Raw genomic sequence first — 12,098 nt, forward strand, 5'->3', positions numbered from 1 at the left:
TGCAACGAGTGAGAAATCTAAAATGGTGCATCAGCGCAGTCGGCGCTCGCAAGTGAAAAATTGGGCGATTGGGGATTCTGAGCTCAGCAACAGCTCACATTGCAGCAGATCCGCACTGTTCTCCAACTTGATACAATTGAAATGACGGTATTTGGCCTAGAACTACGAGTAAGTCATGACATGCCTTGTGTGAAAAATGGACTCCTTATTGGTAAACCACTAGTTGAGCTCCTTGCATGATTTTGATGCCATTCAAAACATGTTCATTTTAACATATCTCACAGATTGTATAAAAATTATTGTATCCACTGCATGTCTTGGGACAATTTTGGACTCTACCAATATTATTTGTTATCTTCTGGAATGTGCAATACAGAAAGCACAAGCTTGGGAGCATGCACGATTCGGAAGAGTGAATCCTCAGTTAATTCGGAGCTGGTCACACACACCACACGTAAATTCGGTCCTCGTAATGATATATTGGCATGTAGTTTGCTTATTTGTGAAATTTTCAAATATTTAAGCCAATGATGCTCCTGTTCCTGTGAGCAACAAATTTCCATAGATTCCATATTCGTGAAAATTGCATGTTTTAAAAATGGCATCCAATGCAAGTTCACTACTGACTCGTCCTTTACAGCTAAATGACAGTAAGAAATGTCAATGTATTTTAGATGTGAAAGTGTTGTGCGATCCAAGGTAAGTGGTGAACCTGAGGCAATTTTCAAGTTGGACAATTGTGGCAACACCAGTACTTCACTTTCGGTACGATTGCCAAAATTTGAAAGTTGTGTCACAAATTTGTTTTCTTTTCCGAATGGAGTGGAAAAAAACATTTGTTTGCACATTTCTACATTGAGAGTCTCTGTGTTCAGATTGAAGGTTTCACAGGTACGGTGCTCTGATGTTACGTTAAGACGTTTGATCGTTGAGAATCCACTTATAAATTCTCTGATCGTATTGGCTATGTCGTCTTCATTCTCGTTGTATCCTGTACAATGGAACGAGAGAGTTTCAACTTCTTTCATGTCCATGATCTGTATACAAGGTAGCATTGCCAAGCTAGCAATTGGAGATTCAATGGTGATTGAATTATAGTGACCGTAAATCCTTTGTATTGCGCCATTCATTGGTGGTGATGTCTTTAACTGATCACAATATTTGAGATTGACTTGGACAGTAAAACTCTCAAGATGGGATCCAATATTGAGAACCAGGCTGTTCACATAATTTGAACCTGTAATTGAAGCACTTTTCGTAACATTTCCAAGAGCAAGGTTTCTTGGACAATCTTCAACCATGACCTCGAAATCATCCATGGTAATATTCACCGATTTCATTTGCCTTGATTTCTTTTTTAAAACAATCGTTGGAGATGGTGTTGATACTTTTTCATTCGACGAAATATCTTGCCAAGTATCCTCTGGCTTTGAAATTATGTTGAACAACAACGTTCGCAATGTCTGGTGTTGATTCACCCAAAATTCAAAAAGAAATATACTTGGCATTTTAGAGTTTCCATAAGAATCAAAGTAAAGGGTATGTAATTTAGGGAAAGGTAATTGATAATCTCCAACCAGGCAGCTCACTTGCAAGTCAAAATGCACCATAGCTGGTAAATTGAGGCCATTGAGACAGACTGACACAGGGACCTCTTCAAAAAAGCTACCAATATTTACCTGATCCTGAATGCCTAACTGTTTTATCGTACTTGGCACAATAAATAAACAATACTCTTCTCTGTACTTTTTAGCAAAAAGATCGTTAACGAGTTGCAAGTTCATGGCAGTTCTAACATATAAATGTGTCAGACATTGTAATTTCTGTGCAATGATGTGCCAACGTGAAATGTCCTCCTCAGAATTAATATAAATATTGAGATATTTCAGCTTGGGAGCTAACGATAAGAGAGCATTAAAAATTTCATCATTGCTCAATTGTAAATGAGTCACACAAAGCTGAACTTTCTGTAAATTAGGAAGTTGATTGTTGCATACATCTGCCAATGACTTCAAAAAAGTGCATGTTTTCTCATCAGGCACATCCACAGTGACGCTTTTGACATTAGGATGTGTGTCAATTATTGGACGAATATCGACACAGCCATCAAAAATGTCGAGATGAGTAAGGGAGTTGAATACGAAATTACAAGCCTGTAAATATCTGTCATTTGGAAAAGGCATGACTGGAAACGACAAGAAATGTGTAATGTTTGGCAAATTGTGTTGCCACAAATTCATAATTTCTTGTGGATTGCTATCCACTGGTAATGGTACCTCTAATTTTCGAATGAGTAATGGATCACAAAATGTATGTATCCAATCTATGTATGCTTTTGCTGCCTGTTGATGAATGGAATAGTAACATGACAAGTTGCTGCTGCAATCGTTCTCATCACCTTGGAGTGTGATACTTTCATCTTTAAAATTGGAATATTTCTCAGCACATGGCAATAAAAGAGGCAAATCCATCAAGTAGCAACTCAAAAACACTTGAAAACGAGCAAACACGCTTCCCCAAAAGTATCCATTATTCTTCAATTTACATCTCAATGTACGATTTACTTGAAGAAATGAAAACAAATCGTTAAAACATCGCTCTTTTCGCTCCTCTGGTGAAGGTAACAAATAAAAGAAAATAACGTCAAATATTTCACAAGGTAAATCACAGAGAGTGTATCGGGAGAGTGATTGGAGATCGAGTGCTGAAGAGTCTATTGCATCATGACTTTCCGAAATGTTCGTTTCATGGTTGTTGGTGAGTTGTGTTGTGAAGGGGCTCTTTCCATGATGATGGATGTTGTCGTCTGATGAAAATGTGTGATCATCGGAATACTGGCCCACCGAAAGAGACATTTTTTTCAGTCTATTCTCTTTTGGCAAATTGATTGCTTTCAGGCTTGCTTCTATCAGATTTACAGTTATATTGAGAATGCTTAGACATCCAATATATTTCCTCTGATTCTCCGATAGGTTTAATTGTTGACATGTTTTTGAATGTACTCAATTACAGACATGAAGTTAATACTTGTTGTTCCAACTTGTGAGCTATGTTTACACAAACACACACGTTGTGCTATTCCGTCTCACAATGCACATAGATGGCACGGTTGAGTTGTGGGGAGAGAAATCTCACTTCTACAACGTTCTCTCCTTCCCAACTGTAAACTGAAACAGAAAAATTCTATGCTGAAACCCCTAATAGTATGCGTGTCACCAACAGTTCCATGTTGCCTTGTTGCTTTAACAGATTCACAGGAAACGTGCTCGGAGACCTTACTCGAGCCTCATTGACTGCCTTTGAAGATTTAATGATATACGGAGGTAGAGATTGAGTAATAAGGTCTTCATTCATTTTAAGTTTTCCAACTTAACTTTTGTTCTTCACAAATTGTTGAAACGTTCTTCTGTAGTGAGAAATGATGGAATATTGGCGGAACTCAACAAAAAAAATTGCCATAATTGAGGAATAGCGTGCAGGTCCCACCATATTGCGAACGAAATTTTCTTTTGAACGAACCATCAACAGCTACTACCGTTATCTGTAATATATTTCAAAATTAAATCCGAACATCTAAATGCCTCGGAATGCTGCTACTCATGACATTGAATTAAATGCGCCACCCACACCATCATCACTGACATCAAGCACGATAGATCCTTTCAACGCTGAAGAGAATGAAGAAAATAAGAAGGAGATCAAGTGCAAGGCTATTTTCCTTTCAATATTTACAATATTTTTCATGTTATTGATCATACCACAATTGAGTTTGTTTGTGTATTTCTATTTGACTGTGAATAGTGATCCTCGATTAGCAAATGATCCAAATGCTTTAGTCTTTAAACATGCAAATTGTTGTACTATTGAGGATTCCCGAGTAGATTGTGTGAAAAGTTTGAATGAAACTTTTTGTAAATTTAAAATTTCCTTTCCATTATTATATTTTGATGAAGAAGCTGATCCCGCAGACACTCGAGAGTGTGTTATTTCTCCAAACACTACATTTAGAACTTTGATAGACAGCAATTCTTTTAGTGTGAAATCAGAAATATTTTTTAAATATGCAGAATCTACTGTAAATGGAAGCAAAATTTACAATGCTACATGTTTCACAGATAGGAATGAAACTTTTGTGAGCGCTTTGCCATTTTCAAGATTGTATAACAGCTATTATATGGCGGCAATTGCAATGGGAATACTCATGTCAGGATTTTGTATTGCGATAATCATTGGATGGTTGGTAGTTCCTTTTATCAACATGAAACGAGAAGGTCCAAGAAGAAGGCGAAGGTCGTAGTAGAGAAAAAATCGTGCAACTGTTTTACTGAGACAGTGTAGAAGGATATGATATACAATCGGAGCTCAAAAATTGACGACTTCTTGCCATACCACAATGCTCCACTTTTGCTATCAACTCTAATGACCTCTGTTGCAATCGGCATGTAATAGTACAGGTACCATCCAAGGTGACAAGTTTCTCACACACCTGCCTTACATGAAAGAATTCTCCTTGAAGGATGTATTGCTTGGCTAAATCCAAATCACTTGAAATCTTGTGCTCTACCTCTGAGGCATCAGTTTCGAATTTTCTCAAGCAATACACCGAGGTTGGGTGTTTCTTTCCCTTGAGCCTGATGAAATCTACGAAAAAGCATAAAAATTCATTCCCTCTCGTTGACAATGCTTCAAATGTATTTTCTCCAATAAATATTGAACATGAGTAGGTTCTTGCTAAATGTTGCAATCTAGAAGCAATGTTCACATTGTCACCTATTGCTGTAAAAGATAGTCTGTTATTGGATCCCATACCTTAATATTAGAACAAATGTAGATCAATAAGAAAACATTCAATAATCCAACAACTTACATCCACAGAGCATTTCTCCACTGTTAATTCCAAAAGTTACCTGAAGCTTGGGAAAGTTGCATTCTTTCCATTTCATCTCAAATTCCGATAAACTTTCTAGTATATCCAGTGCAGCTCTACAAGCACAAACTTCATGATGGTCTTCATTGAAAAGTACCATCACCGATCCCTCAATGATCTTGTCAACGACGCCATTGTGAGTTTCAGCAATTCTGCAAACTGTTTCAAAAAATTCAGATACAACGTTCAAAAAAACGACATGATTTGCTGTCTCAGCAATTTCTGTAAAGCCTACAATGCCACAAAACATGACGGTCATGTTTCTTGGTTTCATTCCCACTTTAGTAATGTCTTCAGGTACGGAATGAGTACGAGACAGGCGCTTTTGGAAAATATGAGGCACGTATTTTGAAAGTGAGGCCAATCCGTTCCTTAATGTGTTCAAAGTATGGTTCATTTCGTAAATCTCTGTAAGGAAGGATTTGCTTTCTTTGTGTTCATCTTTTGGTTCTAGTCCTTGTAGAGAGAGAAACTTGGTCATGTTCCTCACAATGGAATACAGGTTATGAGAAATGTAATGCAAAATGATGAATACTATGAATGGTTGTACCATGAGCTGCAAAATAAAGAGAACAAACGCAACAACTCCACTTGTCAACATTTCTGCTACAAAAGACTTCTCCATGCTCACAACTACAACAGCCCAATCTAAACCATAATCATCATAGATTCGTGCCGTAGTTACCATCAGTTCGTGATTGTAGCGAAAAGATCCAGAATCATTTCTTAATAGACCGTTATCAAGGATAGATCGAGCAATATTGTTCTCATTGGCATACATACGGCTACTATGGCCAAGAATCTGACCTTTCTTATTCATGATAAATGTCTGCTCTGGTCTTCCGTTAGTAATGTTTCTTAGAAAAGATGTGAGATAACTCACAGTAAACTGGACTCCCACAAGTCCATATAACTGATCTATTTGAATAAATGGTCGGTCGTCGAGAGGAGCATACAAGCTCGTGTTCCTCCATTGAGCTACACTGTCGTTCAAAAAAATTGGGCAAACAAAATTGATGGCGTAGTCGCCATACACATTCATAAATACTTCTGACCAATAAGGACGCGAAGTGTTCTTGGTTAGATATTCGGTTAACCAAGGCCTAGATAAAGTGCGGTAAAGAATTGGTACTCTCTTGACAAAAATAAGGTCGTCGTCTGAAATAAACATCTCTGCCCTAGAAATGGGTACGGAGTAGAATGTTGTGACATTTCCCTCTGTCACCTCCATGGTGTTGTTGTAAAACCCAATAAAGTTGTTGTCGAACCTAGCAAACTGAAAATTAATTTGAGGATTTGAAAAATAATTTCTATAATGCATCAACATTTTCTGCCACACAAACATTTGTGTTAAATTCATGGCGGGCGTTGCATGGTAAAGCCGGTATCGAGTCATTGCATCAACAATGGACGGTATATTTGTCAGCTTGCTAGCATGTGATCGTAAATTAGCTGCGGTCAACGTTCTTTTAAATGATTCGGTCCCAATGTGAATGTCGTTTCCTGTCGTGTAGAGTAGAAAAAACGTGGCAAGCATACCAAGTAATCCTTGTGTGATGAACAGCACAAAAATGATGTTCGTCGTTGTCCTAGAATAATTCGTACATGATCGAAGCAACCAGTGGCTCGCACTAGCCTTCTTTCGTTGTGAGTCGTTTTTGAAAAAACACATCACGATGGTTGGTTGGGATGACTAATTTGTTTTTGCAATTGTATTCGTGCAACTCTCTTCAATCAACAGCTTGGATCTGTCTATTTTGGTTTCTCACTCTCGCCTTCCGTTAAAGGTAAATAAATTAATCTGGTGAATGTAGTCGGCCCGCACAATTTAGCCACACGTATCACTTGCTCCATTGTCGGTTATGATATCCTTTATCAAAGAAAAACGTATCTTTCGAGAAGGGTCCGTAGGAAAGCAATTAATCCTCTTGGAGATGCACATTTTTTTAAATGGTGATGAGATGATCGTTGTGGCGAGGACAATCAAAGTTATGGGCCCTATTGAGGAAATAATTATCATGATGAAAGCAAGTAGATAGCATGTTATCCCGCTTGGACTTTTCAAACTATTTTGCCAAATATTTATTCCTAGTTGCATCGTTTGAACAGCAAAAAATTATTGAGTAAAAACATGTATTAAAATGATTTCGTTATTAGATATCAAGTAAATAAAGGATTAATAATTTCTTTTTTGTATAGGAGGCATATTTAGAGATAAATCCTGTCGGCTAATAAGATGAAAAAGAAAATATGTACTCCATACGAAGTAACAACCTTGAAGTTCTTTGGATAAGCTGTGTTGTTGACGGTCACTTGGTTACCCAAGTTTCCGTTGTTTTCAAGCCTTAGAATTTGTCTAAGGAAGAATGAGGTTTCATCGTTTTATTTTCATCTCCCAAAACCACCAGAGCAATGATCGTCTATGGTAGATCACAAGCTTCATTCCGACTTTTTCCATTCTCATCATCGGTTCTCTAAATGTAAATATGATGGAGTGATGAAAAGAGAATTTTCCAACAAACATTCCATGCCAAAATTTATAACGTTAGTATTAATACAGGCAATTTTATTAATATATGAAAATGGTGCACGATGAAGTTGTGGTAAGATCAAAAGGAATTCGGAAAGGTAAGCACACCTGAAAAGGGAACCACTCGAAAAAAAACGCGTAACCGCTTTTCGGTTTCTAATTGTTCCTTTCATCACAATTTCAAACAAGCAGCAGCAAGTATTGGATCGGGTTGCTGTTGTTATTGAATATATATTGTGTGGATTTACGAGTAGGAGAAGCATCGTGTCCGTTATTTGAACAACAACAAGCGAAATTCTTCCTCTTTGCGCTAGTAGTTTTGCTCACAAATATATTCATCAAATCCACTTGTATTCTATTGTGTACATCTAGAATTTCTTCATTTGTATTCTAATAATATTGTTCATAATCTAATTTATTACATCATCAACAAAAAATTGTAAATCTCTGTCTGCTATTAATAATCACCGAAAATACATCAGCCATGCAAGAAGAGAGCGTAACTGTAAAGCTGTTCAATAATAACATCAATCAACAGAACAATGCATTATTGAATATTTCTCCAGGTCATCGTCACGGTACGGAGATGAGTGACAAGGAGTTTCAGAAAATGATAATGGATCTGAGGAAAGAACGAATGATGCTAGAGAAGAAGAACGCTTTTCATGAAGAAGAAGATGTTTTGCACGACTCGGCGTCAAGCACTGGTGAACCACTATTAACCGAAGCGAATAACTATGAAACACAGGCACTAAACGTTCTTCAAAATTATATACTTAAAGAATTTGAAAACGTCAAAGGTAAGCTGACGAAGGAGGTCCAAGAATTGGATAAATGGGCAAAAAACTCTTTGATTGATGAGTCGGGAAATGGTATTGATACGGAAGACCAAATGATTCAAGAGGATGGTTTTTCTCTCAAGTCAGTCTTTTTAGAACAATACCGAGTTGACAAAATATTTCTTGATAGACTTTCCACGATATACAACAATTTCAATAAGGAGTATTTTTCGTTTAGCAAAGCTTCCACTCTGCTCGAACTTCATAATTCAACAACCGAAGTAATTTCAGAGTACCAGAGAATGTCACAAAAGTTTTCGAAAGCCATATCCGAGTCACAAAATCGATTGCCCTCTATTGACGTGACAGATGCCACTCCAACGACATTTTCCAACAAGGACTTTTACCATGACGTTTCAAGCGACGATGACGATAGCGATGACGAGAGTGAAGTGGAACGAGTGGATGGCACTCTTCTTACAGATCATATTTTAGCAAATTATCGAGAAGATGACGATGCTTCACCATCTTATTCTATTACCACTAGCTCAACAGTTATTACGGGACCTTTTAGCCCTCTAATCACACCTAACACCAACAGACACCCAACTACTGCTATTTTTCCACACAAAGATTCGTCGATTTCAAATGATACCAATGCTGAGACAGAAGATGCCAGCATACTCGATTCCAGCAATTCTAACAATGTAAATAATAATAACCATGAATCTATGAATAGCACTCGTTCTGTGGAAACGGTGTGCCATCAACACATGTTACCAAACGAAACGCTTGATACTCCAGTTTCTTTGACGCCCATGAATAACGATACAGTAGTAATAGAATTATTACACATCATTATTGACCAAAGCATGGAAATATCAAACTCGTTTAACCACACGTACGCGAAAAACTTTTACAAACATGCTGATCTTAATAAATAACACAAATCTCAACAATATTAAACTTGGTGCTTTTGGTATAACAAGAATGCTGTCATCAATTAGAGAAAATGTGTAGTACATTTACAATTCCACATGACCATACTTTTCCCTAAATTTTGGAGCTAAGGCTCGACTGAAACGCTCTTTAAGGGCAGAAGGATTTCTTGATTCATGGAAAATGTCTCTATATTCAATAAGGATTCTTTCCCAATCATTTCCAAATTCCTCATAGCCTGATTCTAACGCTTTCACCTCTAGCTCTGTCCAAAATCTACTTGGTTTTTTTGGTGTTGACGCTGATTCCCTAATTATTGACCTAGCTACTGATGGATTCAGTCGTTCTTTCTTAGGTTTTCTTGTTCTCCTTGGTCGCTTTTTTCGCTCCTCTTCACTTGACTCAATTTCGAGAATAGTCTCTGGTTCATCAGACTCATATTCATTTTCAGTAGTAATGCTTGCTTCATCATCCTCCATTGTTTCTTCCAATACTTGAACCATGGCTTGATATTTCACATCATCCTTTTTTTTAGTTCTGTTGAGTATGAATTGGTTGTAATCCATCACATTGGAAGTAGATTTTTCAAAACTGCTCATTCCACATGTTGTATCCATGTCTCCGATTTCTGCTGTTCTTTCCTTCACTGATGAAATTGTGGAAGATTGTGAAATTGTGACAACTTCCACAAAGGTGGTTTCTTCTTTCTGCTGAGGTGTGAAAGGTGTTAACACAGTTTGTTTAAGTTTCTTCTTTGGTGTTACAACTGATTGTTGCTGCCGAGTCTGAGTTTGTGTGTCATTGTCATCTTTCCTATGAGATGATTCCGGTGTCTCTGAGTTTGCTGATGTTGATGTATTAGATGAAACTTTGGAAGCTTTCCGTAGTTGCTGAACAATCATGGGACAATCTTTCAGTATATTTATCATTCGTACTTGTTGAGGAAGACATGCATGAAGCTTGTCTATATTATTGATCAGTCCTTCAAGTGCCGCTTGTTTTTGCTTATTGTTGTTCTGGGGGCAAGCCTTGAGCTTTTTTTCCCACTTGTCTAATTTGGCTTCAAACGGTTTTTTATCAAAACTTGCCAACACAAAGATCTTATTTCCAAAATCCTCATCACTAATATCGGAAAGAAGATCTCGTAAAGATTTCATTAACTTGTTCAAACGTTTATCAAATTCATCGGGAGTGCTATTCAATACATCAGGTAATTCTCTAAATTGTGAAACCAATAGTCGTACACGAATAAAAACATCGTCCAAGATATAATTCGTTTCAAGTTGTTTTAAAAGTGCGTTGGCAACTGATCCGCAATGTTCAAGCAAATATTCCAAAATGATCGTATTGGCGATCGGAATGAAATCCGAGTCATCCTGATCCTCTTCTTGGTGTTTCATTTTTTTTTCAACCTTTTAAATGTAACGTTACACCAAACCAAGAGATACATTAGTCGTTTATTGTTCCAAGGACAATATCACTCAATTTTTCATTGTTCACTTTTTCTCCAAGTTTGTGAATGAAATGTGTGTTGAATTTTTTCACATGAAAACTATTTCGATAAATGAATCCATGCCAAGGTCCCAAACTCACATCTTGATCTGAGTATTGTTTTTTATGAACCCAAAAGCGTGTAAATGATTTATATTCCTGATCCACTGGGTCTGTTAATATAAATTCGTTTTTAACCTCTCCAAAGAAGATAATGTCACTTGTTGTCAAGACACATGTGCATGTCGATCCGCAACACACAGCAAGCGATGGAACTTTTAGTGCAATTTTAACAAATGACATTACGGTATCTTCGTCACGTAATACTGGCTGGCTGAGTTGACCAAAGTTGTTCAGACCCTTAATAATAACGGAGGTGATGAGCAATCACAAGCTTAAAGCCTCATACTTACCATTGTATAAACAGCACCATTGTCAAGCAATACAGCAACATGTGCAAACCCAGTATCAATCCCAATGATGTTTCCTTCGTTTTCAAATCCTGTTACCACACGTGAAACAACCTCTTGTGGGATATTCTCAAAACCATAGATTGAGGTACATCCAGCACCTTTGAAAGCATACATATAATTGTTCTTCAAAACAAATATAAACAATTGCCTACAATAACATTTCATAAATTTGATCTCTGCTGGTTTGTTAGGAAATGCAATTTTGTTCTTTCCTTCAGTCGCACCCAAATCAATTCTATCCGTATTAAAAGTCAAAATATTGTCTTGATCATTTACGGTATTGACTAGAATAAAAGGTGACATGGTTCCACTGCCAATGCATGTTATGGAACCTCTATCAGGAATAGCAAAAGGATACATTTGTTTCAAGATCATATTGTAAAAGTATAATTTTCCATCCATCATTTCGAACAAGACACGATTCTTGTTATGACAAACAATTTGTTTCATTTCTCGTGAATCTCGTCGTGAAACAGTGTCGAGTGCATGACTAGGAAATTTGATCCAAGCCTCATGATCCAAATCCTGTGGAGTATTGGAATAGGACTTCTTTTTAATCATCTCATCAAACAAGTCATCAAAAGAAATAGCTTGCAACTGCTTGACCAAATGTCGTGAAACTGCTTGTAAGAAATATTTGTGTTCATGTCCGTTCAAAAAGAAGAGGCTATATGTAACTTCCTCACCTCCGGAACAAATATAGGAAATGTTTAAAGGTTTTCGCGATTCTTGTTCCGTTGAACTTTCTGTTACGTGTTTTGAAATGTTGGTAAAATCTACCATCGATGAATGGTATTCAGCCTCTATAAACCGATCATGGGCAGAGAACCCAATGTCAGAGAGGCCTGCAAGATGCAAGTCTCCGCAATACAGAACTTTGGACATTTTTTTTGTAAAAGCTTTTTGAACAATGAAACCTGTTTGTGAGCCACGAACCATTTGCACCACAAAACAATTGT

At 37.2% G+C, this 12,098-nt stretch overlaps 6 protein-coding genes across 6 annotated transcripts; 2 read left to right on the forward strand and 4 right to left on the reverse strand.

Moving 5' to 3' along the window:
- Positions 1 to 344: 344 nt before the first annotated feature.
- On the reverse strand, positions 345 to 2,855 carry C9374_004438 (uncharacterized protein; the record flags this gene model as incomplete). Its single annotated transcript, XM_044694077.1, has 1 exon — positions 345 to 2,855. One exon carries the CDS (start codon positions 2,853 to 2,855, stop codon positions 345 to 347), a length of 2,511 nt encoding a protein of 836 aa, XP_044548780.1.
- A 722-nt stretch (positions 2,856 to 3,577) lies between these two features.
- On the forward strand, positions 3,578 to 4,297 carry C9374_004439 (uncharacterized protein; the record flags this gene model as incomplete). Its single annotated transcript, XM_044694078.1, has 1 exon — positions 3,578 to 4,297. The coding sequence occupies one exon, from the start codon at positions 3,578 to 3,580 to the stop codon at positions 4,295 to 4,297; it is 720 nt and encodes a 239-aa protein (XP_044548781.1).
- Positions 4,298 to 4,321: 24 nt separating this feature from the next.
- On the reverse strand, positions 4,322 to 6,158 carry C9374_004440 (uncharacterized protein; the record flags this gene model as incomplete). The annotated part of the gene is made up of 2 exons (XM_044694080.1): positions 4,322 to 4,809; positions 4,868 to 6,158. 2 exons carry the CDS (start codon positions 6,156 to 6,158, stop codon positions 4,322 to 4,324), a joined length of 1,779 nt encoding a protein of 592 aa, XP_044548782.1.
- A 1,783-nt stretch (positions 6,159 to 7,941) lies between these two features.
- Positions 7,942 to 9,180, forward strand: C9374_004441 (uncharacterized protein; the record flags this gene model as incomplete). The annotated part of the gene is made up of 1 exon (XM_044694081.1): positions 7,942 to 9,180. One exon carries the CDS (start codon positions 7,942 to 7,944, stop codon positions 9,178 to 9,180), a length of 1,239 nt encoding a protein of 412 aa, XP_044548783.1.
- Positions 9,181 to 9,261: 81 nt separating this feature from the next.
- On the reverse strand, positions 9,262 to 10,575 carry C9374_004442 (uncharacterized protein; the record flags this gene model as incomplete). The annotated part of the gene is made up of 1 exon (XM_044694082.1): positions 9,262 to 10,575. The coding sequence occupies one exon, from the start codon at positions 10,573 to 10,575 to the stop codon at positions 9,262 to 9,264; it is 1,314 nt and encodes a 437-aa protein (XP_044548784.1).
- A 49-nt stretch (positions 10,576 to 10,624) lies between these two features.
- C9374_004443 (uncharacterized protein) lies at positions 10,625 to 12,024 on the reverse strand (the record flags this gene model as incomplete). Its single annotated transcript, XM_044694083.1, has 2 exons — positions 10,625 to 11,026; positions 11,080 to 12,024. The coding sequence occupies 2 exons, from the start codon at positions 12,022 to 12,024 to the stop codon at positions 10,625 to 10,627; spliced, it is 1,347 nt and encodes a 448-aa protein (XP_044548785.1).
- Positions 12,025 to 12,098: the final 74 nt, after the last annotated feature.

This window comes from Naegleria lovaniensis (genome assembly GCF_003324165.1).
Source record: "Naegleria lovaniensis strain ATCC 30569 chromosome Unknown tig021, whole genome shotgun sequence".
NCBI lineage: Eukaryota > Heterolobosea > Eutetramitea > Acrasida > Naegleriidae > Naegleria > Naegleria lovaniensis.